General features: G+C 50.6%; 12 protein-coding genes across 12 annotated transcripts; 5 read left to right on the top strand and 7 right to left on the bottom strand.

Annotated features, from left to right (window-relative positions):
• Window positions 1–146: 146 nt before the first annotated feature.
• On the bottom strand, window positions 147–958 carry GUITHDRAFT_63073 (hypothetical protein; the record flags this gene model as incomplete). Its single annotated transcript, XM_005841956.1, has 3 exons — window positions 147–618; window positions 667–752; window positions 800–958. The coding sequence occupies 3 exons, from the start codon at window positions 956–958 to the stop codon at window positions 147–149; spliced, it is 717 nt and encodes a 238-aa protein (XP_005842013.1).
• A 1,027-nt stretch (window positions 959–1,985) lies between these two features.
• On the top strand, window positions 1,986–2,435 carry GUITHDRAFT_131975 (hypothetical protein; the record flags this gene model as incomplete). The annotated part of the gene is made up of 1 exon (XM_005841955.1): window positions 1,986–2,435. The coding sequence occupies one exon, from the start codon at window positions 1,986–1,988 to the stop codon at window positions 2,433–2,435; it is 450 nt and encodes a 149-aa protein (XP_005842012.1).
• An 11-nt stretch (window positions 2,436–2,446) lies between these two features.
• On the bottom strand, window positions 2,447–4,037 carry GUITHDRAFT_160590 (hypothetical protein). Its single transcript, XM_005841954.1, has 5 exons — window positions 3,914–4,037; window positions 3,618–3,727; window positions 2,948–3,568; window positions 2,728–2,882; window positions 2,447–2,670 (listed from the first exon to the last, which is right to left on the bottom strand). Exons 1-5 carry the CDS (start codon window positions 4,017–4,019, stop codon window positions 2,535–2,537), a joined length of 1,128 nt encoding a protein of 375 aa, XP_005842011.1. The 5' UTR covers window positions 4,020–4,037; the 3' UTR covers window positions 2,447–2,534.
• A 372-nt stretch (window positions 4,038–4,409) lies between these two features.
• GUITHDRAFT_149933 (hypothetical protein) lies at window positions 4,410–6,064 on the top strand. Its single transcript, XM_005841953.1, has 6 exons — window positions 4,410–5,033; window positions 5,125–5,290; window positions 5,343–5,508; window positions 5,621–5,701; window positions 5,764–5,832; window positions 5,883–6,064. The coding sequence occupies exons 1-6, from the start codon at window positions 4,526–4,528 to the stop codon at window positions 5,976–5,978; spliced, it is 1,086 nt and encodes a 361-aa protein (XP_005842010.1). The 5' UTR covers window positions 4,410–4,525; the 3' UTR covers window positions 5,979–6,064.
• Window positions 6,065–6,141: 77 nt separating this feature from the next.
• Window positions 6,142–6,960, bottom strand: GUITHDRAFT_99668 (hypothetical protein; the record flags this gene model as incomplete). The annotated part of the gene is made up of 3 exons (XM_005841952.1): window positions 6,142–6,456; window positions 6,510–6,755; window positions 6,808–6,960. The coding sequence occupies 3 exons, from the start codon at window positions 6,958–6,960 to the stop codon at window positions 6,142–6,144; spliced, it is 714 nt and encodes a 237-aa protein (XP_005842009.1).
• A 1,190-nt stretch (window positions 6,961–8,150) lies between these two features.
• GUITHDRAFT_149932 (hypothetical protein) lies at window positions 8,151–9,156 on the top strand. The gene is made up of 6 exons (XM_005841951.1): window positions 8,151–8,240; window positions 8,293–8,337; window positions 8,393–8,656; window positions 8,706–8,793; window positions 8,842–8,873; window positions 8,921–9,156. The coding sequence occupies exons 1-6, from the start codon at window positions 8,229–8,231 to the stop codon at window positions 9,134–9,136; spliced, it is 657 nt and encodes a 218-aa protein (XP_005842008.1). The 5' UTR covers window positions 8,151–8,228; the 3' UTR covers window positions 9,137–9,156.
• Window positions 9,157–9,455: 299 nt separating this feature from the next.
• GUITHDRAFT_55303 (hypothetical protein) lies at window positions 9,456–10,661 on the bottom strand (the record flags this gene model as incomplete). The annotated part of the gene is made up of 3 exons (XM_005841950.1): window positions 9,456–9,725; window positions 9,810–10,088; window positions 10,197–10,661. Coding segments are annotated over 3 exons (1,014 nt in total), but the record flags the coding sequence as incomplete, so codon positions are not given.
• A 4,376-nt stretch (window positions 10,662–15,037) lies between these two features.
• GUITHDRAFT_50618 (hypothetical protein) lies at window positions 15,038–15,580 on the bottom strand (the record flags this gene model as incomplete). Its single annotated transcript, XM_005841949.1, has 1 exon — window positions 15,038–15,580. A coding segment is annotated over one exon (543 nt), but the record flags the coding sequence as incomplete, so codon positions are not given.
• Window positions 15,581–16,159: 579 nt separating this feature from the next.
• On the top strand, window positions 16,160–18,733 carry GUITHDRAFT_156833 (hypothetical protein; the record flags this gene model as incomplete). The annotated part of the gene is made up of 3 exons (XM_005841948.1): window positions 16,160–16,491; window positions 16,536–18,138; window positions 18,710–18,733. 3 exons carry the CDS (start codon window positions 16,160–16,162, stop codon window positions 18,731–18,733), a joined length of 1,959 nt encoding a protein of 652 aa, XP_005842005.1.
• Window positions 18,734–20,001: 1,268 nt separating this feature from the next.
• On the bottom strand, window positions 20,002–20,825 carry GUITHDRAFT_131968 (hypothetical protein; the record flags this gene model as incomplete). Its single annotated transcript, XM_005841947.1, has 2 exons — window positions 20,002–20,607; window positions 20,661–20,825. 2 exons carry the CDS (start codon window positions 20,823–20,825, stop codon window positions 20,002–20,004), a joined length of 771 nt encoding a protein of 256 aa, XP_005842004.1.
• Window positions 20,826–21,960: 1,135 nt separating this feature from the next.
• On the bottom strand, window positions 21,961–22,236 carry GUITHDRAFT_99663 (hypothetical protein; the record flags this gene model as incomplete). The annotated part of the gene is made up of 1 exon (XM_005841946.1): window positions 21,961–22,236. The coding sequence occupies one exon, from the start codon at window positions 22,234–22,236 to the stop codon at window positions 21,961–21,963; it is 276 nt and encodes a 91-aa protein (XP_005842003.1).
• An 816-nt stretch (window positions 22,237–23,052) lies between these two features.
• Window positions 23,053–24,904, top strand: GUITHDRAFT_91519 (hypothetical protein). The gene is made up of 4 exons (XM_005841945.1): window positions 23,053–23,106; window positions 23,339–23,385; window positions 23,438–23,788; window positions 23,835–24,904. The coding sequence occupies exons 1-4, from the start codon at window positions 23,059–23,061 to the stop codon at window positions 24,838–24,840; spliced, it is 1,452 nt and encodes a 483-aa protein (XP_005842002.1). The 5' UTR covers window positions 23,053–23,058; the 3' UTR covers window positions 24,841–24,904.
• Window positions 24,905–25,883: the final 979 nt, after the last annotated feature.

The following is a 25,883-nucleotide window of genomic DNA, read 5'->3' as shown; positions in this document are numbered from 1 at the left end:
ATCAGACTCTTGACCCACAGTGAACTTCTCTCCTCCTTGCAGTGTTTTTAATCCTTGCAGACTCATCTTATATTCCTCATCAAATTAACATCTTTTCCCGCTCATGTTCTCGTATGCAGCGTCGCGAGCTTGTGTGAGATGATGGATTATTGCTTTGGTGGCCTTTCACCAAATATGCTTGTGCCAACACGTACGCTCGTGCTGCCAGCCGCGATTGCTTTCTCAAAATCCCCAGACATTCCCATGCTCAGGTGCAGATCGGTCTCTTCCATCTGCAGCGATTCCGCCAGTTTCTTCCTGCATTCGCGCAAGAGAGCAAAGTAAGGCTCGGGGTTGGGATCACCTAGCTTTCCTATCGTCATCAACCCCTTCAGCTCAAGAGCAGGGCAATGGCTCTTCACATGCTGAGCGATCTCGATCACTTCCTCCGGAAGACAACCAGACTTGCTTTCCTCTCCAGACGTCAAGACCTGTATGTAGATCTTGAGAGGAGACCTTCGTTCTGCAGACATGCAAGCATTGTTCAAAGCTGTCGCTGTCTTCGCACTATGGACACTTTCAACGACTTCGAGATTTTTCACCCCAGAGACGAGCTGCTTTGCTTTATTGCTCTGCAGCCTGAGACAGGAGGGTCAGCCAAACAAGCAAAGGACCTCCCACCCTCACATTCCAATGAAATGCCATTGAATGTCTTCAGGAAGCGATGGTGCCTTTGACACAATCTCTTGTACATAATTCTCTCCGAACATTCTCTGCATTCCACAAACTCACTCCGATCCTCATTCAACAATCAACAGACCTGGCCAGCTTGGTAGGCCTCAAGGATGGTCTCAACGGGCTGGAATTTGCTAACGGCAACGAGATTGGGAGGAGCCAGGTTGTGCTGAGAACAACACGTACTGATCTTTTCTTTCACAGCCTTGAGATTTTCACCCACGGACGTCGACGAAACCTGCATGGCCAAGGCTCCTGCTTCTGATCCTCCTCTGAGACATCGGAGAGCGGGAGGGAGATATGTTGGAGCAAGAGAAGAGGAGGAGGAGGAGAAGGGGAGGGCGGGTGGTAGAGGAAAGCTGACTGCCATTCCTAGAAGCACCGCTGCTAGCATTGCTCGAACCAGGAAGTAACCTGCGCGGGCCTGGACCAGGGCCTGGACACATGACTTGAAGGGGTTGGCCCGCTCCGAGTAGCACGTGGAAAATGCCGCAATGGCGGGAGAGTGGGGTGCATGTGTGATATAGCAATCAACGAGTCGTTGCTTAGCCCAAACTCGTTCCCCTGCTTGTTTGTTTTCAAAAACGACATCCTTCGCATCGATCCTAAAAGTGCATATTTACAGAATCGTCGGGATTCTACTACTATATCCTACAAATTTGACAAATTTCGCAACAGTGTTGTCGCCATCTACGATGAAGGAAAGACTCCGTAATGTAGGGTTTAGAATATGAGAATTGTCATGGCAAACGATTTCATGGACTCAACGTCAAGGTAACCTCGATACCGGTCTCACTATGGATTCTGGATTGCAGAAGAGAAAAGAGAGACTGCGCGAGGAAATCGTGCAATTGCAAAAAAAGCTCAAGATAAGGATTGAGGGAGCAAAATCTTACCCAAAGCATGGGAGTACAGGCAACGAAGACAGATACAGCAGCTGCTGTAAGGAACAATCATGCGACAATGCTGATGCCAAGGATTTGCAGCAGACTTCTTGGATTACAAAGCAACAACCCCGAAAGGTGAAGACAAACAAGATCTTGAAATGTCCAGTGGCTCGCATGGCAAGGAGACCTCACGGGAGACTGTTTCTCCTCTCGTTGCCTGATTGTGTGCTTGGTTTGGTCGTCAAATTTCTTCCCCTGCGGTCCATCAGTTACTTATTGTTGACATCAACGTTTTGTCGGAATCTCGTGGATGCAGGTGAAATCTGGAGATATCTCTGCTTGAGGCACGACAGACTTTCCGCCATCTCTCTCCGCACCCTCGTCATGCCTGCTGACATCTGGAAGAGGATGTACAAGTTGTTCATCGACTTCGACAAGGAGCGAGCACGATTGATCGAGAACCGGAAGGCTGCAAAGCAAAGGAAGAGGACGTTGACGAGGAGGGTTCAGGTGGAGATGACATGGACTTGTCCTCTTGCAAAGTGCAGCAGAAAATTCAACAGCGCCAGCCGCCTCAATCAACATCTTTGCCACCATTTCCCCAACGCTCCCGACACCAAGAGGTTTTATTGCAGGTTTGCTCTCTGCAATAAGAGCTACCGAGACCTCGACCGCGCTCTCCGCCACATGCGCAATCTATGTCCTCTGCGAACGAAGGAGAATCGAGGTCCATGGTTCTGCCAGTCCTGTGGAGCAAGATTCGAGTACAAGAACGCATGCTATAGCCATTTAGTCTATTGTCAGATGTACACCAAGTCGAGCCGACCTGGTTAAGCTTTTGCAAATTTTCTGGAAAATGGTGCTTCAATAAAACTCTTAGGATGGCTGTGATTAGGAGAGACCAAAAAAAATTACAGGGAGGAGGCATGAAGATCAAACTTTGATGTTCATGGTGAAAATGCTCGGTGTTCGTTTCGATCTGCCTACTGATGGGGGCAAGAATGCAACTCTTTCAGCTAGAGGCCCAAGTTTCTCCTTCATCGCCTTCTTCTCCATCAGCACCTTGGTCCTTCATTCAAGTGTCAGCTCAGCTCGAAGTCGTCTGCTCGAACGTGTGCAGTCTGACCTTAAGGTGTCGTAGGGATCTTGATAGGCGACGGGAAACTCACTGAAGGTAAGAGATCCTCCGCTCTTCTTCCCGCAGCCCCAAAAACCTGGTCCTCCCCGTTTGAGGCGACTAGGGGGCTTAAATGCTGCACGATCATAAGGATCCGCCCATTTCTACCATGAAACGAGAAGCACAGATTAGTCTTCTTGCCAACATGCAAGACATTCAAACCACTCACCTCTTTTTCAATCATTTGCTTAGTCTTCTTCGTTTCTGTTCCCGTTGGGATGTACTCATGATATTGTGATATTGTCCCTCCACAATCTTTGGGATGATCAAATAACGCCCGATGCCCTCCCCACATTCCTGGCCCTCCCTTTTTCGTTGGGTTTGCAGGTTTCCATGGGTTGTCATACATGTGTTTGAACTTTTCTCTCTCCTCCTTCCTCTGCAATCTTGACGCATCGTATGGATCCGGAGTGTATGCATACTCACCAGCCACTCCCTTCCATGCTCTCTTCGCCTGCGCTGCTCCCGGCACCCCAATGGTAAGGTTTGGATACCCAAAAGTTCCTTTCCGAGTCGGGTTGGTTACGATGTTTAGAGGTTCATGTGTAACTTCCCCTTTTATCTTTTTCTTCATCCCATCTCCCTGGGGCATGTAAGTGATGCTACCTCCGGCGGGAAATGGTTGTGATTTTCGATCGACATAACCAACTGTTCCATAGAAGGATCCCAGATTCCCTAACGACTTCTTGGGAGGATTCGATGGTTTAAACTGAACGTCAGAAACATTCTTTGAGCTCTCTTTGTTTCTTTGTTGTCTTCTGTATTGTTCCAATGTGATGTACGGCTCGCCCTGTGCAGCACAACTCGTTACACAAATTTTGGTCTGTCACTTTCCTTACATTATACAATCCTTCAAACTTGTTGAAGGTGCCATTGTTCAGGCCATACTTGTTGTTTTTGTACATTGGTGACGTCGTCATCTGTAACCCTCGTTCACGATCCAAGCTTTCTGTTGAGAGAGAGCATGCGATCAGTTGGTGCTCAGACAGATTTGAGTTTCTGCCGCGGAACATCGAACAGGCAGTATTGCAACCAATATAGCAACAAGATGCTGCCTTGTGAACACGTTTGCACAAGTCGGATTCAGCAATTACATGCACATGCTATGTCATCTATTTCTGACAGGAAATCTCACCTTTCGTTTTCTTATCATAAGGATCGCCAACAGAGATGTATCCTTCCTCCCCGAAGTACCCGATCCTATCCATAGCGCTCTTGCGATGCCCGCTCCCTCCCGTCATGCTGCCGGCCGTTGGACTTGGTAGAGGACCTGCGCGAAGGAGATTGAAGGGGTGGGTCATTTCCCGAGGGGTGGGGTCACCCGGGCCTAGTTGCCATCTAGCCCAGCCGCTCAGCCAAGAATCATCGCTGAACTCCCGGGGGTGAGGAGGGGTACTACCTGTCTGGGGCTGGCGCCAGTACGGGTAGGGTCCGACTCGTCTAGAACCGGGGGGTAGTGCGGCTGGGTGGGCCGACGGTTATCATATAGCGTTCCTGGGCGGACTCCGGGACCCACATCATCAGTCCGGTCCGTTGCTACGACGGACCGTTATAAATACCGTTTGACCAATGGCATCTCCTGTTGGTCTATTGAGGAAAGTTGCTGCCCCCAAGAGGGAAAGAGGAAGGCCGCTCAACGGAACATGCAGGTGCCTGGCCGGTCCTTCGCGCTCATGGCGGTTAAAACGAAGAATTGAGCGCTTGTGATCTCGATTAGGTTGTGGAGCCAACAAGTCATCTCACTGCCATGTCCAAGATCTCACTGCTGCTGCTCAGCATGAGCTTTCACATGTCTGGGTCATTCCAAGTCCCGCGCTATCCATGCATAACGAGCATGACTGGTGGTCAAAGGCAGCTGGCAGGATTGGAGCCTCTCAACCGAAAATTCATTCGCAAACACCAGCTTGTATGCCATACCACCGCTCATGGTGACCGAGCACAAAACTCTCGTCTCAACACTCAACCACGACCCCCTGGTGTCAGATTTCTCAACTCAATGTTGAAGCTTCCGAATCTCCTCGTTCTCTACTTCACCGGGTTCAGCATGCTCTTTGTTCAGAATGCATACGCACTGTCGCTATCATTGAACCCTGCTTCTCTCTCGTTCTCTCTGCAGATGAAAGAGCTCATGGGCTTCATTTTCCGCAATGAGATGATCTTCATTGCGATCACAACTGCATATTTCATCAGCCTCTGTGGTCGCTACAAGAATTATGCGAGCTGGAGACTACCAAACCCGCTGCCTGAAGCTGCTGGCAAGTCCTTATCTGCTGTTGCTTTTCTCCATCCTCAATCATGAATGCAACCCCACTGGTTGCGTTGTCCCCTTCTAATGTTGCTTTGCAGAGACTTGGATCAGTGTAATGCTCTCCTTGGGAATCCTCCTGCCCATGATCTTTTTCGTCATCAGCCCCTTCTTTGGGTTGGCATCAGCGACGGTCCTAGCAGTGTTTGCTCCATACTTTCTGGGCATAGTTGAGCAGCTCATCTCTTGGCGTTTGGTTGGGTACAGGTGAGAAAAGTCGAAAATGTAACCATTTTGATGATCAATTTGATCTTTTCAGTGGATCTCCTGTCTGGCCTCTTGTTCCTATTCCATTTACGCTGTGGCGACTCGTTCAGATCTATCAGGGGGCTGAGATTTTGCGAATTCTCAACAGCGCACTTGTCTATGAGGTTTTTCTGCGTTGGGTTCTGTTTCCAACGTGGGTTGTGACGCTAACGATGCACGTGAGTCTCCATATCCTGTTTCGCCCCCGTGGCTCTCTTATGAAACTCCCATTAGTTCCCTATCTGTCTCAGTTCCCTTACGTCTTCTGATTCAATTTGGACACGTTTGCAGGTCTTCCTGTGGCCGACACTTTATTATTGGGCACGGAAGGATGAGTATTTCTTGAGCCCTGTTGGTCCTGCTCCCACCAAGGTAGAAAGATTCATTCTGTTTGTGGGAAGAGGACTTTTGTGTAATTGACATATTCTCCTCAGACGGAGTCAAGGAGTGATGACGACGACGATGAATTGGTTCTCACAGAGTTGAAGGAGTTGCAGATGCAGGTTATTTCTTAATGTTCATCCAAACTGTCCCCCTCTTACACTACAACAAGGTTGGAAGATTGAGATTAAGAGCGGAAATGTTAAGAAAGCTGCAAACAAATGTTCCCGGCACGGAAGGTACTACTGGCACCACAGCAGATGCGTAACGAGTTTTGAGCAATGTCTTTGAATTTCAAGATGAAAAATGGGCAACGAATGTATCTTTATTCTCATATTACAACTTCATATTTATAGCTCAAGCACATTCACCTCGGAACAAACCTCTGCCTCGTCCATCAGAGCAAGAGCGACAAGAGTTCCATTTCAACTCTAGAGGTTGAACGATGACAGCACGTTCAATCGCGTCTGGAACTCATCTTTCTTGTTCTTCTTGAGAGTAGCTTTGTCCAGCATAGACTTGAGGCGCTGGGACTCGTTCTCAACAAAAGAATCTCCCTTCTCTTCGATCTTCCTCATTGCAGCAATGTAAAACTTAGCAGAAGTTCTCTCTTTGTCATCTTTGATCTCCGCCAAGAGCTTCTCAGCTTGTTTGATGATGTCAGCGCGCTTGTCCTTGGAGGACATGAACTGCGACGCAAGCTCATCGAACTTCTCATGGCAGCCAGGAAGGCCAACCCAGACGCCCTGCAGAGTTTCGTCACCTCCAGCTGGAAACAACCTCCTCAACCAAATCTCACCTGCTTGCGGATAAACTGAAGAATGGCATAAGTATCCTTCTTGTTTCCGGAGAAGGTCACGCCCTCCTTCGATCCCTTGGGGAAGAAAATGTACCTCGGCCAATCCTCCTTCTTCACACCAAATCGATCAGCGAGATCCTGATTCTCCTTTTCTCCCCATTCACTGATTCCCACACTTGCTACGAGGATTTCAGATGAAGTTGCATTCTTGGCTGCATACTCATATGCATCATTCTCATCCCCATACTGCAGACATGTTAGAGAGCATGTGGGTATATCACGTACAGAGGGAGAATACCGAATAATCCTGATCAAAGCGAACAAGCACAGGTCTCTCCTTGCCGACGATCTTGTCAAACGTGTACTTGTCGAGACTGATGACGCCATTGCTGAGCGAGGATACAACTGCAAAACACGCGACAAGCGCGACAAGCTGAAGCACGCGCTGCATGCCGTCCACTAATCCGATTGCTGCCGTCAGGGGAGAGGTCCACTTTATGTGATAATTTCCAACATTCTTTCTGAAATTTGAAGTCTATAGATACACCTTAATCAAATTTCCATTGCCCAAACCATTTTGAGCAGAATGTTCTGGACAGCTAGATAGATGGGGGTACTAAGAGGGGAACGAAGGGGTCCGTGGCCATTTCATCAAAGGCGGGGCGGGCTGTGATTTAGTACCCCCGCTGCAATGGACCCTTCATTCCCCACTGATTAACCCCCTATCAGGGCCCCACCCTAGCTCACGGACACGTCATCCACCGTACAGGCCGCCCGGCTGTTCTTGACTGGGTGGCTCGGCCCGGTGAGCGGGGCGTGCCGCCCGGCGGCCCGTGGCCGGGACCCGGCCGTCGCGGTGATCGGACCGTCACTGAGTACCATAGTACCGTCCGGTCTCAGCGGCCACGGCCGCCGACCCGGTCCGCGGCGTGCCCGAGTCGGGCCGCACTGCCAACCGTGCCCGGCCGGGCAAACCGGGGCCGCCCGGGCCGCCGCGCGGCGCCGCTGCAGCAGTGGCGGCCCGGGTGACGACCCGGTGACTCCGGCGCGGCCAGTACTGAGCGGTACGGTCCGGCGGCGCCGTCCGACGGTCGGACCGTCCGTACCGGGCCGTACCGGCCCCCCCGGCTGCCCCGCGGGGCCGCCCCGTGACTCACCGGTCACCCGGTGGCACCGCACTGTCAGCGGTCGGACCTCCCGGCGGCGGCCGAGGCTCCACTGAGCCGCGGTGAACGGGCCCGGCGGGCTGGGGGCGCCGCGTGGCCGGGCCCGGCCGGCCCGGCCGCCGGGCGGCGGACCGTGCGATCGGTCTCTGAGGCAGGCTCCAAACTCTTTCTCATCAGTGTCGGACCCGTACAAGTCGCATCGCCTCGCCTCTTCAAATTTCAAGCTGGTAGCTACTGTAGCTACACTAGAGCAGGAGCCTGATGATGCAGAAAATGATGTGAATGACAGTGATCGGGATTATACTGGAACTTAAGGAAACAAGGAGGTGAACATGGACTGAAAGTTAGAGAAGCAAGTAGCATATGATGACCCGGTGATAATGTTGATGGGATGTATGAAGTTGAAGAGATGATGCCATCATGACAAGCTTCCGAATCAGTTTCTTTCCTGAGCGTCAAGGCTAAACTCTCTCCCAGGGAAGTATGTTTAGTTTTCTCCCTTGACGGCTGCAACTATGTTTTCATCGTGGACCCTCTGGAATGTATGTAAGTGATGGAGATCGACGTGAGTTTCTTGATCTCAGTCTTGTTGCTCTGTGGTCATTCACTGCAAACAGGCAGAGCCATCTTTAGACAAGGTACGGATTGAGACCATCGACCATGTAACAACTGATCCACCAGTCACTGCCTGCTTCTGACGAATGCCTCCCCTTCAAGAGCGAAACGTCTATGAGCATCGCCGATGATGAAGACATGGAAGAAAGAGTGAGACGTTGTGCGGATCGGATCAATATTTTCTTGAAGACCAGGGAAGTCGAAGAGGCAGAGAAGGACAAGATCAAAGAAGTTCTTCGAACGCACCAGGAAGTGAACGACGCCTGCCTTGCTTTCCTTTGTCACGAGAACGAAATGATGCGGAGAGAGCTGGAAGCAGCGCGTGAAAAGATTGTGCGTCTACCCGATCATGGCCATGACTGCAAGGTGAGTTGACTTCCTCAATACAGAGTTGCGAGGTGACATTTGATGGCAGGAAGGATATCAGACCCCATTGAAGTGGCAAGAGCTCAAGCATATTCACATTGGGGAGAAATGGATGAAACTGCCGATCGATTCTGCAGGTGGAGAATCGACTTCACTTGCGCTGAATGATTGAGAATGTCCTACAGGACTCTCTGACGCAACATTGAAGGCAAAACAAGTACAAATGCTCGTTTCTCTTGAAACTTCTTTCTGATGAGGACCCAGGCACTCCAGCAAGCTGAGCTTGAGTTATTGAAATCTGCTGAGAGACTATCAAAGTACAAGGAGCCTTGGACTCCCCCAGTGCATTGCAAGTATTTCACAACTTCAAGAAAGGCGAATATGAATGATCACGTCGCTGCCGAAAAAGACAAAGAAGAAGTAAAAGAATCGTTCAGGAAATGTTCTGAGTTGCTACTTGATAGCGAGTATATTGCCTAATTTAACATTTAATTCAATGGGAGAAAGCGAACAAACCATGGATATGTATCTGATTTGATCTGTGAACCTGGGAATGTTATGTCATGAATCCGATCAGAAGTATTCGCACAAATCTTACAAACTCACCTTGTTCAACCTGCATAGCTGCTGCGGATTTGGGTTTGAAACTCAGCCTTTCTTCTAATTGGCGGTTTCGTATCATGTTTGCATTTGCTGAGTCTGTGATGGTTGATGCCACAGATGTTGTGTCTTGCGCGATCTGCTCTTGTGCTATCCTCAAACAATCATCGCCGGGGCCCATCTCAGGGGCATTGGCACAGAGAGTGTTTGGCAATAAGCCGCTGCCGAGATGTTGGTTCTTTGGGCTCAGATACTCCGCGACGGTGAGTTTCAACACGGAGCCATCTGCAAGAAAATACGGGTGTTGAATCAGCGCTTTGCCAAATGTTTTCTCACCGACAATCGCTGCTCTGTTGTTGCCGACAAGAGACAAGGCCAAGACTTCGCTGGATGAAGCTGATCCTCGGTTAGTTAGGATCCGAACCGGTTTGTCCGACCGAACAGGTTTTGCCAAGGGCCGTCCATCATTCTCCGGCCACCTGATCCAATCAATCTGTTTCGAAAGCTTTTCAGGCTTTATGAATCCACTTGCATCCAGTATGTTAATCAGCACGGCATCGGGTTCTCCCTTTTCAGAATCGGAGTTATCATCTCCTCCCTGAAACATGCTTGCTGTCATGAGCGCTTCCTTGAAAATTCCACCCAAACAATTTCGCACGTCAATGATGTAGCCGCCTACACCATCATCCTCCATCTTCTGAATAGCTTCTGACAAGAACTTTGTGCCCTCAAGGTTGAAATAATTTATCCTAATGTAGCCAATCTTTTGAGGGACTCCAGTTGATGCAACAGTTTCCAAAATTCCTGCTTGAGCAGGAGCAACATTCAGCCGCTGCCTCCGGAGTGTGATCAGCTCAGGCTGTACATCCCTAGCAAGATCAAATCCAAGATCATCTCCAGCTACCTGCGGGACGATGCGAGGAATGCGATCGCCGAGAACATCATCCCCGAACATGATGGTCCCTGAAGGGTCCCTTGCCCTCTTGACGAGCAACTTCACGTCTGTTCCTTCCCATCCTCGGATGAGGCTCATGGCCTCGCCTGCTGTAAGGGCGGCTTCCCCTCCCACGTCTAGCCCGTCGATCTGCAGGATCCGATCGAGGGGTTTAATTCCAGCGCGTTCAGCCGGTGAGTTAGGAGAAGGAGCGACCACCACCAGGTCCTCCTCCCCGTCCACGGGATCGAAAAGCTGAACGCCAACACCGACCAGCCGATTGACGTTAGAGAGCACTGAAGGAGGAGCAGCCTCTCTTCGGTATTCGCTGCTGGAGAGGAACTTTGAGTAGGGATCATGCAGCTCTGCAACCATGGTTCTGATGACATCTTCAGCTGCAACCTTGGAAGAAAGGTCTTTGACAGAAAGAGACTCCACAAGCTCCTTTCTCGCTCTTGACTGGAATGTTTCAGGATCCACAAACAAGCCTCCATTGGGATCATACCATCCTGGATATCCGAATGATCCCCTATGAATAATGTCCCAAGCTTCAAGCACTAGAAGGCGATTCTGATCTCTGAGCTCATCGCTCAGTGACCGATATCGATTGTACTCTGGCAATCTAATTTCCCGCATTTGATCTCTAAGCTTTTTACTAGGCTTCCTACTTGATTGACGACCTGAATTGTCACGAAGCTTCGCTGTCAATCTGTCGAAGTCACTGTTGGATACTAGAAAGAATGCATCGGTATCAGGCTGATGTTTTTCTGCTGTTTTCTGTTCACTGTGAAGACGTGAATCCAATGTGGTCGCATGAGCTGCACTCATTATGGGCTGGAACATCAAAGCCAGGGACAATGCAAGCGACACATGCGAGCTCAGCAGTCGGTAGGGGACGCTGTCCCTTGCCTTTGCGTCCAAGCCGGCTACTCCCAGCTTGTTTGCTCTGCGAGTCCTTACATCGGAGTATTGTTTCATCAGACAAGACGCAGTGACTGGATGAAAGGTAGAGCGAGTTGAGAATGAGAATCCCCACGATGCTGTCAAGCATGTCTGCAAGGCAAGCGCACACAGTGTACTGCTACGCGCAGCTCGCGTCATTGCTCTACTGTGAATGTGATTGCAGTCTCAGCCCTCACACATCTCTGGTTCTCGTCTGCGAGAGGTTTCTGCTCACTTCCGCCTCATCGCCTCTCCTTCTCGCCCCTCGCCAGTTGCGCTTGTTGCATATTGCGCCTCCTGGCACTGCAACAACCCTTTTCAAGTTCCATTAACAGACTCGCGCCGCGCTCCGGGCGGCCCAGCCGACCCCGGGCGGGCCCCTAACTTTTAACTAAAGGGCCGGTCACGGTGACATTTCCGAGTCAGTCACCTCGCCGATGGTACGGTCATATGGAGGTGCATGTAACCCCTACCCCTACTTCCCATTGCCAGGTACGCCTACAGTCACACTGACTAGTCACGTTCTGTGAGGTGACCGTCTCGTCTCTGTTTACTATGAGACCCTCGGGAGCCGTGACTATATTATACCGTCTCATAATACAACTAAGCACCCCCACTTCGAGCTGTTGGAGAAGGTAGTGAAGGGCATCGATTCTTCGAGTGGCAGACTAGGCTGAAAGCCGTAAGCCAGATACTCATCGCGTCTTGCCCCCATCGGACGCATTGGCGTCTCTTTCCTCGCACTTGGAGACACACTGATGTATGGATAGGGGTGGATGTCAGGGGGTGGGTGGTTGCCAAAGCGGACGGAAGGGAGGAGAAGCGGAGGACTATGGCACGGTGAAGAGGGGGTGGGGTCAGCGTATCACGTTCTGGTACACCAACCAATAACTCTGCCCCCTAAGAACTTCCTCTTCTCCTCCTCTCCCGTTCCTCCGCTTCCACGTGCACTCCACACAGCCCACGACTTGTCTTGAAGTACACTTTCTTTGGCATCCCCATTCCTCCCCCCTGACTCTCTGCTTCGCTAGGTTCTTCTGCCTTCCTCGATCGCCGTCCCAATGAACACCTCCGTCCGCGTCTACCCAAGGCGAAAAGCCTTTCAGCAATCTTTCGTGGCCGACAAAGGAAGACCTGGCGTCAACCTCCGGCTCGCAACGATGAAGGCTCTCTTCCACCTCCCGCAGACCAGGGCAGCTGCCTCCCTGGTACCGTGATGCCCGTCAAGTCGTTTGTGCTCAGCCGTGACGTGTTGTGTCTGCAGGGCTTATCGCTGACAGCCTTCAAAGGAGCATGCAGGCGGCTCGGGATCGCACGATGGCCCTACGCCCGCGAGTCTCACATCCGACAAGCGGCTCGCGCTTCACAGAGGAAGCGCGATCGCAAGCGGGAGGAGGAGGAGGAGGAGGGATCGACATCATCGGCGAAGGAGGAGGGGCCTCTAGAACCTGCGTGGATCGAGTGGTACATGCGTGCGAGCGAAGAGGCCGGGCTATGGTGAGATTGTGATGTAGAGAGGTGAAAAGGGGAGGGTAATCTGCCATCGATTTTGTCATTTTAGTTTTGTAACATTCAAAGAATATTGAAACGTTCTGGTGAAATGATGCCCATCTCAAGCAACATACTGGCAGACCGATAGCAGTCGATAGAGCGATGACGTGTGATCAACATGAAGTCAGCGATTCCTATGCTAACCTCATAGAGGGATCTAACAAATCATTTGGATCATAATCTGCATGGCTCATGATGCTTCTAGAAGAGCATCAACTATGACGCAGTTTCTCTTCCCCCTCCCCCACTCCTCCCTTGACCTGCGTAAACACATCCGAAGAAGTAACATTCAAGGGTTGTTTCTTGTGCACACTTGCTTTGGTCATTGTGGCGAACCTCAGGCCGTGATGTGCATTGGACAGCAAATTGCTCTGACAGTGCATTTGATCAGCATCGATGATCGTGCGGTAAAACCTCTGTTACCTCCAGGGGCAACTTGACCTGAGGGAGGAAGGGGAGGGAGGAGATGATGAGTGTGTGTGTGTGTGTATGTGAGAGAGGGGCGGGCGTGCGAGCGTGCGTGCGAGCGTGCGAGCGAGCGTGAGAGCGTGCGAGCGGGATACTATGAGATGCAACGTCACGGTTGTCGGGTTCAGTCAGGATAGCAATTGAAAGGTGCTCCATCTTCCGTTGATAGCAATGCACCCCGTTCGTCATCCCTTCCTCGATCGCCGTCCCAATGAACACCTCCGTCCGCGTCTACCCAAGGCGAAAAGCCTTCCAGCAATCTTTCGTGGCCGACAAAGGAAGACCTGGCGTCAACCTCCGGCTCGCAACGATGAAGGCTCTCTTCCACCTCCCGCAGACCAGGGCAGCTGCCTCCCTGGTACCGTGATGCCCGTCAAGTCGTTTGTGAGTATATTGATTGAGAATTACAACGCTGGATATTCTACTACAAGGACAATATGGGTATATTACAATGGAACAGCATCAAACAATCCCGCATACAATGGTACTATTGCTACAAGGGAGTGGATGAACCATTACAGCAGCAGTTTTTCATTAACTGACTCAGCCGTGACGTGTTGTGTCTGCAGGGCTTATCGCTGACAGCCTTCAAAGGAGCATGCAGGCGGCTCGGGATCGCACGATGGCCCTACGCCCGCGAGTCTCACATCCGACCAGCGGCTCGCGCTTCACAGAGGAAGCGCGATCGCAAGCGAGAAGGCACCGTTGGTCAGGAGGGGTCGAGATCGGAGGAGGAGGGACCGAAGCAGGAGGGGGAAGAAGCGTCGAAGCAGGAGGGACAAGAAGCGTCAAAGCAGGAGGGGGAAGAAGCGTCGAAGCAGGAGGAAGAGGTGTTGAAGGAGGAGGGGCCTTTAGCACCTAAGAGGCCGGGCTATCGTTATCCGTGGGCCTCACCGTGTGTCGCAAAGTTTCTTGACTTCATTTCAATCAGTCAAGTTTCACGTCATGTTTGTATTTTAATCAAGAGATTGCACAGTGTTTGTTCCGCCGCGGGAACCCCGGGCCCCGACTCTGAATCTGAGCGGACGGAGCCTCGATCGGACCAATCTTGTTTGTTGTCCAACGCTACTGCCACATCCATGTCTACATCATCTGATCAAGTACAGGCTGTAACAACTGAATTGCACAAGCCACTGCAAGTTTGCGGACGTTTCGCTCGAGTAATCCAGGATGTACTTGGAACTATGCTACCATCGGATGGCATTCCAGACAGTGTAAGGCTTCTGAACGATGTCTGATTGGCCATTACACTGCATTAACGTTGGTCAGTAAAACTTGTCTGATTTCCTTCATCGAAAGGCATTGGTCGATGTCAGCTTGCCACTGACATGTAATCGGAGGGTGGTGTTCCTGCTGTTGAGACTGCTCAAGTGCAATGCTCTGGATGGTAGGATAGCTAGCATTGTCTGGAACGACCATCTCGGGTCTCATGGAGTTGAGAATCCGATGTGCAGATTCATCAAGGTCACTCTCGGGACCCTCTTCCAAACCTAGGTAGTTGCCTTTGGAATTGTGTTGAAGACAAAGATTATGCAGCTTCGCACATACCATCACAATGATTGCATCTCTCTGGATGGAGCATTTCAACGGTCGCCACATAATACCGAACCTAAGTGGTTCATCAATATCAGCAATTCATGAATAACAAGTTTTGTCAAGATTTCCCACCTGTTAACCAACAACCCCCATGCACTTTCAATCTTTATCCTGGCACTACTATGCAAGTAATTGAACCGAATTTGATCAGCATTAAGGTGTGCTGAATGTGTTCCTTGAGCGAAAGGAGTCAAGACTCTCTCGCAACCTTTGTAGCCCGCATCGCGAAGTATGTAATATGGTTCTGGGAGAAGACCATTGGCAATGGATTGCGAAACAGATCCCAGAGCCCATGCCGCACAGTCATGTACACTACCTGGTGCATTGATTCCCACATACACAAACCGCATAGTAGAATCACAAACTCCCTGTACATTCAAAGCGTAAAAGCCTTTCCTGCACCAAAAACGGGATGGTGTCTGCGTATCAGAGCTGGCGGGAGATTGTATCTGTAACAGCATCCCATCTACAGCACCTACACAGTGATGGAATAGTGGTGATGCATGCAAGTTGGCAAATCCATGTGCAATTTTCTGCATTTCCAGATCGTCATTGAATGGAAAACTTATATCAAAACCCGTGTTGATGGAGTCAAGGATCAAGTCAACAGCATCCCAGAATGCAGTAGAGCTGATACCATGAACCGATGTTATATCCAGATGTGATCCTCCTGCCAACCATCGCAGAACACATGCAAGTCTGATCTCGCTGGTTATGCATCCACGACTGGCAAAAACATCTGCCTTGTCAATCATGGGAGATATTCTCGTTAAGATAACTTGAAAGGTATTCCAAGAAACTCGATAATACCTTCTGAAATAATCTCCTTGCAGTCTATAACGTAGTTGTGTCATAGCGTTTCCAATATCTCGACTGTATGTGACGTACAAGTCAGCAAGTTTCATGAAGTTTCTGACGTGCATTCGTCTGTGCTCGTCAGAAACAGTCTCAATCATCGCTGAAGCAGGTTCACTCGCCATAGAGGAGATTTGCGCGGGAAAATTCAGTACTGTACTCGAACAGTATCATCTTTTCATTTTAAAAACACCGTATTCGAAAAAACGAATTTTCGACGTGTAGCCGCGGCATGAGGCTAGAGTCGGTCATACAGGCTAGTCAGAGTCAAGACCGGCAGGCTCAGTGACTGCCTCCCTCGGACTCCCCGGGCCGCCCGGTCTCCGAGGCCGCTGTCGCCGTGACACGAAGATTCGCCCGGGCCAATACCCAGTCCGCCCCAGTGGCGATAATGGCGGGAATGTTGCCACAAACTTGGTCACGCAGGCGACATGTAGCGGCGGCTTGAAGCACTGCGCATCGACACAGCCTCGCTTCTTCAACTGTCTCGCGCCATAGCTCATGCTCTAAGATTTCTTTCCATATCTTCACAGGGTTGCTGCAGGCTCGAGCATTGAATGTCCGCGGACCGTGTGCTATGCGTAGCTGAGAAGCCTTCGGTCGCCAAGGAGCTTGCTGCCATCCTGTCGCAGGGACATGCGCAGGCCTTCAACACTCACTCGCAGTACAACCGAAAGTTTGAGTTCTCCTACGAGCTCGATGGCAGGCCCTGCACGCTCGTGGTCACCAGTGTGACTGGCCACCTTATGGAGCGAGATTTCGATGAATCTCACAGAAAATGGCATACATGCGAGCCGATCCAACTACTGGATCCTTCTATTCAAGTCATCAAAATGATCCCGCAAGACAAGAAGGGGCTGGAAAGAAACCTGCTGGAAGAAGGGAGGAGGTGAATCTATTAATCTTGGAGGCCCAATCTTACCAGTGAGGCAGGTGCGGTCAGCTGGTTTGCTTTCTCGATTGTGATCGAGAGGGTGAAAACATTTCGTACGAAGTGATTGAGATTTGTCAGAAAGCAAACCCTCGGATCCGTGTGCGAAGAGCCCATTTCTCTGCTCTTATCCCCAGAGATATACATCGAGCGATGCGGACATTGACCCTGCCCAATCAAAGTCTGTCTGAAGCTGTGGAAGCGAGATCTGAAATTGATTTGCGATTGGGGGCAGCTTTTACGAGGTTTCAAACGATGGTGTTGGGAAAACGATTCGAACAACTCAGTGATAAGCTGTTAAGTTGGGGACCATGTCAATTTGCAACGTTGGGCTTCATTGTGGACAGGGCTTGGAAGATAGAACGATTTGTGCCCGAGGACTTTTGGTCATTCCGTTGCAACCTGTCACGTGATGGTAAGACTGCTCACTTCGACTGGCGCAGAGGTCGTCTTTTTGATCGCGTGGCATGCACGCTGATTTATGAAATGTTGATGGAAGATCCCATCGCCACAGTGAACAGCGTTCACGAGAGGTTGAAAGAACGATGGCGCCCTCTTCCTTTATCAACTGTCAATCTTCAAACAATCGCTTCCCGCAAACTCCGCATGAGTTCCGAGGAGACCATGCAAATTGCAGAAGAGCTGTACAATAAAGGGTTCATCAGCTATCCTCGTACGGAGACTGAGAAATTCAAAGAGGGGACCAACCTGCAGGAATTAATCTCGAAGCAATGCGAAAGTGGACATTGGGGGAATTATGCGAATGAGCTTCTGGCAGGGTCGTTTCAATGGCCCCGTGCTGGTCAGAACGATGATCAGGCGCATCCTCCCATACATCCAACACAGTTCACAAATTCTTTGAGCGGAAAGCAGGCACAACTTTACGAATTGGTCGTAAGACATTTCTTGGCCTGTTGCTCTAAAAATGCCATAGGTGCAGAAACTACTGTCGAGATATCAATTGGTGTCGAGCAGTTCGTTTCGAAAGGTCTCATGATTAAGGAATTGAATTGGCTTAAAGTTTATCCTTATGAAAGGTGGTCAGATAAAGATATTCCGATTTTTACAGAAGGGGAACAATTTGAGCCTACTGAGCTTGCAATGACTGAAGGAAGAACACAAGCACCTCCACTTCTCTCTGAAGCTGATTTGATTTCACTGATGGACAGTCATGGAATTGGAACTGATGCGACGATCGCAGAACACATCACCAAGGTACAGCAAAGGGATTATGCAATCAAAAGCGACTCACAACAATTTAGCCCCACGTCGTTGGGTAAATCGCTAGTGACTAGCTATGAGGCGATTGGTCTTGAGCTTGCTAGGCCGCATTTTCGAGCAAGAATGGAGCAAGACATGACCAAGATTGCTAGCGGTCAAACTTCCGCGAGGGTAGTGATTGAAGAGTGGATGGAAATCATGAAACCAATTTTTCAAAGATGTATCGCTGGTCAAACCCAGATGGCACAGGAAATGTCCGTGTTTTTTCAGCCATTGAATGCTTCATCATGGTCGCAAACTCTGCAGAGGAACGTTTCGCAGTGTGGAGTTTGTTCGGGTCTCATGGACTTGAAGAAGCAAAGAAATGGAGAAACACGAGCATTAGTTTGCAGAAGTTGCTCTGAGCCGTTTACAATGCCAAAAGGCTCTGTCAGTGGATATGACAAAACTTGTCCAATTTGCAATTTTCAAGTGGTTGAAATTACGAATAATGGAAAATCTTACAAAATCTGTCCTCATTGCAACAAGAGGCCTCCGTTAGAGCAGATGCGGGACGGCGTTACTTTTGCATCGGGCTTTAGGTAAGTTTTCAAACATTCAACTGCTTTTCTCTGCGATTTAATCTGTTCGCACAGATGCTTCGAATGCTCAGATGCTCGTTGTTCCCTTGCAACTTCAAGACCTGGGCTCAATGTCCCAATCAGACCATGTTTTATGTGCGCAAATAAGCAATTGTTGTTGAAGAAAAGCAAGATATCATACTATCTGGGTTGTGAGGTATATGTGCTCTCTCTGTCTCTCTGTCTCTCTGTGTCCTTCTCTGTTGCTTGCTTGAAAGCTTGTTGGGCTTTTACACTGATGTCTTGAATGCAGGGCTATCCAACTTGCAAAGCTTCGATTTGGCTACCTGGGGGAAACGATGCAAGTATTTTGCCAACTCAAAATTTTTGCTCAGTTTGTCAAGGCGGTTCTCCTTTGAGGTAAACACATCTTTCACCATGTTGTTGCTTAAAGTATGATGTAGACTTCTTGAGTTCAAATTCAAACGTGGTTCAGTGCCTCCTGAAGTTCCATTAACGGTATTCAATGAATTCTCTGAAAGTCAATACCAAATTTCTTTGCAGCATATTGGCTGCGTTGGAGGCTGCGATCCTATTGTTCGAGAGCTGTTGGTTTCGAGCAATAGAAATGCAGGCCAAATTTTCATGCAGCAAGGTCCTCCATCTGTTGCGATTCATCGAAACCTGCCACCGGCATCCTCGATTGAATATAGTCAATCTACCTTTGATAGTGAAGTATATATATTGCAATCCTCGTTCTTTTGCGTTTTTCTGAGATTATCTGGCAGTTTTCGCAAAGATCTCTAGGCGCAATACCTTTTGGAAGCGCAAGATTAAATGGTAAATTCTTGGCCTGATCCGAATGGACCTTTAAATACTTCAAAAGGTGGCGGTGAACCAGCAAATTCATCTCGGAATCTAGGGAAAGGGACGAAAGCAGACGTTGCAGCCTTTGACAAGTTTCTGAGTGTGACAAGTCGGCCGAACCTCGGAACAGTCATGACACGTCCAAGTCCGAATCCAATGCCTCCCACACATAATCAGCAAAATTCAGGCAATAGCTCAGTTGCTACCGGTCGTAATTTTGATTTTTCCGTGCTTAGGTCCTCCACGGCAGCAAAATGTTGATCCAAACGTGCTTTGTTCGGGGCACCAAGAACCCTGTCTGATGCTTACATCGCGAACCCAAGCGTAACTCTGTGATTGTGTTACTTTGCTGTTCCTGATGTTTCTTGTTCAACTATAGAAATTCCGGTCGTCAATTCTACAAGTGTGCTCGTGAAGGAGACGACAAATGCAATTTCTTTCAGTGGGTTGATGAGGCTCAGCCTCGACCTGATCGTGGTGGCATGCCTCCTGGCATGAACTCAGGAGCAGGAGGCGGAGGCAGTGGAATGGCCTGCTTCAAGTGCGGAGAGGTAGGGCATATGGCAAAAGATTGTCCAAGAAATACAGGAGGGATGGGAGGAGCAGGGAATGGCAATGCTTGTTTCAAATGTGGTGAATCAGGGCACTTCTCTCGTGATTGCCCAATGCAGTCCACCGGGAAGTTGCCCAAAGGCAAGGACAAGTATACGCGCCGATAACGATCTCAGTGATCTTTGTTTATTCTTTCTCACACAAACTTGATCTCATTCTGCCCCTTGTCAATAATGTATGATTTGCAAGCATTCTCAAAGTCGCGCTCTCATTCGCTCACACGTCTCACATACCATGGGACTCCAGCCTCAGACTCTTTGAAGCCAAAAGTATCGAGAGAGCCGTATAGGCAATCTAAGGACGTGAGGCTCCCTGAGGATGGAGGAAGTGAATTGCAGGCCAACCTGATCTCTTTCACCCCCTCCTCCTTCGCCTCTCGCGCTACCTCGTTGAGCAGTGCAACCTGCGACTCGAACTGTCCTGTCATCTGCGTGTTTGCCACGATGTACTCGACGGTGTAGAAACCCTCTCCCTTGGTGTAGACGGCTGCCGAAGAACCTGCCCCCACGCTCACGGCAGCGATGACGTTCAACTTGGCGATGTTTTGCGGGATGCTGGCAGGCATCGATCCATTCTCTTCGGCAGCCTTATCTGCAGCTGCTTTCTGCATGATCATCGGAACCATAGCTTTCATAACGTCAGCTGTCGCACTTTCTCTCTGCAGTTTAATCATAGCTTCTGTCGACGACGATGTCCAACCAAGAGCCCTCGAGTTCTCAGCGTAAGCCTTCCAGTTGTTAAGGATGAAAGCGGTTCGTGCTGCCGAGTTTCGAATGAACTTGTAGGTTTGGCTTTCAGTTGCATCGGCCTGTGCCTGCATCAGACAGAGACAGTCAGCTTTCAAATCTCGAAAGCATGTGTGCTCACCATCATAGTGCGGCTGCTTCTCCTCGGAGCACCTCTCAGAGCAGGGGCATGGGGCTGGAGGAAGCAGGACGACCTTCTTGGCTTGACTGTCTCCACCAGTGGTGACGCCATGAAGGCTTGAGAGACCCCCAGCAAGCTCGCGACCAGTACCCACCGACCGTGCATTCCTTCACACTTATAAAGGAAGGTATGAGCGGGGAAGTGGACAAATCACGGTTAAATTTCCGGGCCGAGTCCGACCCGGCGCCGGCGGGCCGCCGGGCCCGGGCGGTGCTGTGCCCCGGACGCGGGACTCCGGGATCATGAGTCCCGCCGATCGGGCCGGCCCGGGTCCGCCGCACCAGGTAGGCGGCAGGAGTGAGTCGGCTCGGCCCCGGCTGAGTCCCACCGCCGAGTCCGTCGGGCCTCTCGGCCCCGGGACCGTGAGTCAAAGGCGATGAGAGTCCTTGGCAGCACTGGAACTACCGTAGGCTAGTCTCACTGCTGTTAAGTTCCGAAGTTCAAGTTGGGGGCCGCAGCCTTCGGCATCAGTGATCCGGCGGAGGGTCACCATACTGGGCCTAGCCGCCCTAGGGACGTTGGTTCTCGCTGTCTTTTCTCTTCTCGCCGTATGGCCTGTGCGACAGTGTCAGGGTCAAGCCTCCTCGACTCTCCTGATTGTCCTCGCCGAAGTTCTGATTGACGGCTGACTCGTTGATCGGACTGGTTACTATCAACACAACTTTTGAGTGAAGACTGAGGCCTCTGAGTGCCGTAGTGATGATCGGATGATACCGGGCGGCATTCGCTACTGTGATTACGCACCAGCAGTTAGCAAACCCACCATGAAACACTCAAACTTAAAGCCATCTCAAGTCATGACCTTCTTGGATGACAAATTGTGGTTGGCCGCAAGGTATCCTGCTGAAATGCATCACTCGTTCAACAAAGAACCCTCCTTTTGACCAGAACTCCAATTTTCGATGTCGCAGAACAATCAGGTGTTTCATGATTGATTTACTTATTTCCGTTGCATTATAGGATCTATCAAATCAGCAGCGTCGGACTACCAACTGTTTCATGTTGCCTTTCTCACTGTCGTTTTATTCACAGAGCATAACCAAAAAAACGAGCTCACATTGCTCATGCAAATGTGATAGAGCAATTAAGTATATCTGGATACTTTAACACAGAAAAACATGTTGATTATCAACAACAATCTCCATAGTACAACGATCAGTTTGATGGCAGCAGGCCATCCTGCGAGCTGGGGTGGCGAGCAAGGCAAAGAGACTGAAGATGTGCAAGATGATGTCTTGTCTCATACAGTCGAGATACCAGGGCTGACAGCAGGATCTCCAGGAGTAGAAATCATGCATGTGACGTAAGGACACTTCTTCAGGCCTTCAGACAGCCCTTGCAAGAACTGCTTTTTTTCTTGATAGGTTTTGAGCCCATGCCCCTTGGCTATGCACGCTGCTGCTCCTGCTTCTGTCTTCGAGGATGAGTAGCAAAGGTCAAGGATGTCCGCGTTCACTGCATGCATGGTCGATCCCGATAGGCCATGCCCGTACATCTCCAGCAGCACCCCGAACATGTTATTTTCGGCGCTGTTTGCTGCCCACAGAATGGTCTAAACGATTTTTCAAGGAAATCGAATATCAGAATTTCTGCCCAATTTTGTTTCTATTCCTTACACTGAGGTGAGGCGGCATTCCTCCCCACCCCGCTATCGTCCACAAACTTGCAATTCCGTGCAGCTCCATGCCAAAGTACTAGCAGGCGTCACAAGTGTCAGAGGTGGTAGAACTACCCCCCTTTGTAAGACATGGGTGGACCTTTTGTAGGGTGGGTTGCAGTTGGGTGGGACTCAATAGGTGGGGTATACATTCCGGTATAGGTCGTAGGGTACTACAAGAAAGTCCTGGGGGTGGGGTTAGGTGTGTATTCTTGCGGTTCAAAAGTTTACTCATAAAGTCACCGAGCTCGCTGAGTACCGGTCTTTTTCTCAGGTATCGACCGGGTAAGGGTCATTTTCATAAAGAACCGTTTGCGCGGGTAGGGGTCGGGTAGTACCGTTTCAACGTTGGGGTAGGGTGAAAATGCTGCTCATGTCTAGTAGGTAGGTAGCACCGGTATTACCCATAGCACCTTCAACATACACACAAGGGGGGGGGTGGGGGCTACAGGGGTGCCGCTGTAAGCTTTAGGATGATGGGGTGATATCTCCATTAGGGTGGTTGCATGCGACATGCTAGGTATGGGGGTAGGGGTAGGCATTCCAGGGTGGTCTTGGATCTTGGTTTGAGATCATACCCAAAGGGTGGGTAGTGATGGGTATCAGGGTGGGGTAGGGTCGGGGTTGGGTTGTTAGAAAACGCGTCCGGGGGGCCGGCTGCTCTGACGAGGACGCACAGCCATGCTGAGAGCTACCGCCCTTGCCTTTGCTCTTGGCTTTGCTGCTCAGGTGACGTCGTGATCCTTGCCCAACCTTGTTCGAATCTACTTGTTGTAGTCCTTCTTGCTTGTTCCTGGGTTCCTTCTCTCATGTTTCTGTGACGGGATCGTGCCAAGACCCCGTCTGTGATGTGTGTCACAATTTTTCTTTTGGCTCACTTGCTACAAATTTGATGCGATGTGCAATTCATTCTCTTCCGCATAATGGTGAACCGACTGAAATCTGACTCGAAATCCTTCAGACTGATGCCTTCATGAGCTCTCCCTCTACCATTGGTGCTCCACGAAGGTAGTGCCAAACTTACACGATCGAGTAACTGGTCTCTGACACCGAGGTTCAGGGCTGCCATGGTCAGCCGCCGTGGACGTGCTTCCATTGCCCCTACCATGGGTCACAAGTGGGACGGCGATCGCAAGATGAGAGTAGCCATTGTTGGTGGTGGTCCCTCCGGCTCTTGCGCTGCGGAGATCTTCGCTCAGGAGCCCAACATCGACACCTACATCTTCGAGAGGAAGATGGACAATGCCAAGCCATGCGGTGGAGCTATCCCTCTGTGCATGATCGAGGAGTTCCAGATTCCTGAAGAGGTGGTCGACCGCAAGGTTCGCAAGATGCTTATGATCTCCCCCACTGGCAAAGAGGCACCCATTGGTCAGACTCTCAGAGACGACGAGTATATCGGCATGACCAGGTGCTACTGGATGTCGTTGTGGATCTCGATCTAACTTGACCTGAAGGCGTGAGATCCTCGATGGTTTCCTCCGCGATCGCGCCATCAAGCTCGGTGCCAAGCCCATCAATGGCCTTGTCACTGGTATCGACCTTCCCGAGGGCAACTCCGAGACCAAGCCCTACAAGATTCACTACACCAACTACAACGGACAGAAGGTCGGAACCCCCGAGGAGCTCGATGTCGATCTCATCATTGGAGCTGATGGCGCCAACTCTCGCGTTGCCAAGGCGATCGATGCTGGCGAGTACAACTATGCCATTGCCTTCCAGGAGCGTATCAGGATCAATGATCAGCAGATGGCCTTCTATGAGGAGCTCGCTGAGATGTACGTCGGCGATGACGTGTCACCTGACTTCTACGGTTGGGTGTTCCCCAAGTACGACCACGTTGGTGTCGGAACTGGAACTGTTGTGAACAGACCTGCTATCAAGCAATACCAGAACGCTATCCGCGAGCGCGCTGGCAAGAAGATCGAGGGAGGAAAGATTATCAAGGTTGAGGCTCACCCTATTCCTGAGCACTACAGACCCAAGCGTGTTCTCAATCGTGCTGCACTTGTTGGAGATGCTGCTGGTTACGTCACCAAGTGCTCTGGAGAGGGAATCTACTTTGCTGCGAAGTCTGGCCGCATGGCTGCTGAGGCCATCACCAAGCTCACACAGGGAGGAACTGTTCTTCCCACCCAGGAGGAGATTGAGGATACTTACTTGAGACGCTATGACCAGCTCTACGGACCGACCTACGCCGTCCTCGACGTGTTGCAGCAGGTCTTCTACCGCTCCAACCCGGCCCGTGAGGCTTTTGTTGAGATGTGTGAGAGCGAGTACGTCCAGAAGGTTACCTTCGACTCCTACTTGTACAAGAAGGTCACTTCCGGGGGCCCCGTCGAGGACTTGAAGCTTCTCTTCAACACTGTTCGCAGCTTGGTTAAGCAGAACCTTCGCTCCGACATCCCCAAGGATGCCAAGTTCTACAACCCTGTTGAGTCCCTCCAGCGCCTCGGCAAGTAAACTATACTAGCTCCTGTGTTTTTCCCTCGTAACGATATGTTGATTAAAGATAGTTTTCATCTTGAACGTGTGTGTCTGTACTTGCTTTACATACGAAAGTATCGACAAACATACAAAGTTGATGCTGCAGGACTTTCCTCGCACCCTCAGCAGCGGAGATCCTTCATGGGTTGCCTCCGCTCGCGTCAGCGGGCGACTACAAGACGATGTCGTCGTTGCGGGATCGTTTCTGCAACGAGCCGAGTTTTTCGCCCACAGAGAAGGAGGAGGGTCAGCGGAACACCTTCCGCTAGCGCCATCCTGCCGTCAAGATTCAGACTGACGTCACTCCGGCATATCTCTCACCTCTCGATCTCTGTGGGCTTAACCTCAGCCGCCAGGCATCGGCGGCAGATCGGCTAATCGCATCTGGTTGGCCCCCTTGGCGCGTAACGAGCTGAAGGAGCCGCGCCCTCCTCCCGAAGAAGGTTTCTGAGGATTCCAACTTGCAGTGGGCTGCGGCGATGCAGTGAGTACCAGGCGAGCACGCAACAGATAGACACGGTACCATGAAGAGCGTCTTGAAGAACATGTACAAGGCGCGAAAGAACAAGTAGATGAAGTGAAAGAACTTCTGAATAATGTTACGTCGCACCACCACTCTTCCATCTGTGTAAGCGGTCAGTACGCAGATTGAGCGAGGCTGGGTGATCATGTCACGAGTTCCATGCAAGATGTGATGAAAAGAAGCAATTGATATTACTTATCACAGTCGTGGATGATCCCGTCAGACCCAACTTGTTGGTCATAGAGAAGAAAACCCGATTCAATGTCCTCGAAATACTGGTCCTTCCCGGATCACCAGCCTTCTTGGCCCGCTCTGCTCTTCTTCTAGCTGACTCTCTGAGCGACTCTGCCGTTTCGGACCTTGCAGATGACGTCGACTTCTCTCTGCTCTCTTCCTCATCACTGTCCTCATCCTTGGGTCGCCCGCCGGTCAGTCTGAGAGCGCTACATTCCCGAGGCAGCAGTGAGCTCCTCTTGGCAGGCATGCTTGAGGAGGA

Source organism: Guillardia theta (genome assembly GCF_000315625.1).
Source record: "Guillardia theta CCMP2712 unplaced genomic scaffold GUITHscaffold_2, whole genome shotgun sequence".
In the NCBI taxonomy this organism is placed as follows: domain Eukaryota; class Cryptophyceae; order Pyrenomonadales; family Geminigeraceae; genus Guillardia; species Guillardia theta.
Note: the sequence above shows the minus strand (reverse complement) of the source record. Positions and strands in the feature narration are given on the sequence as shown.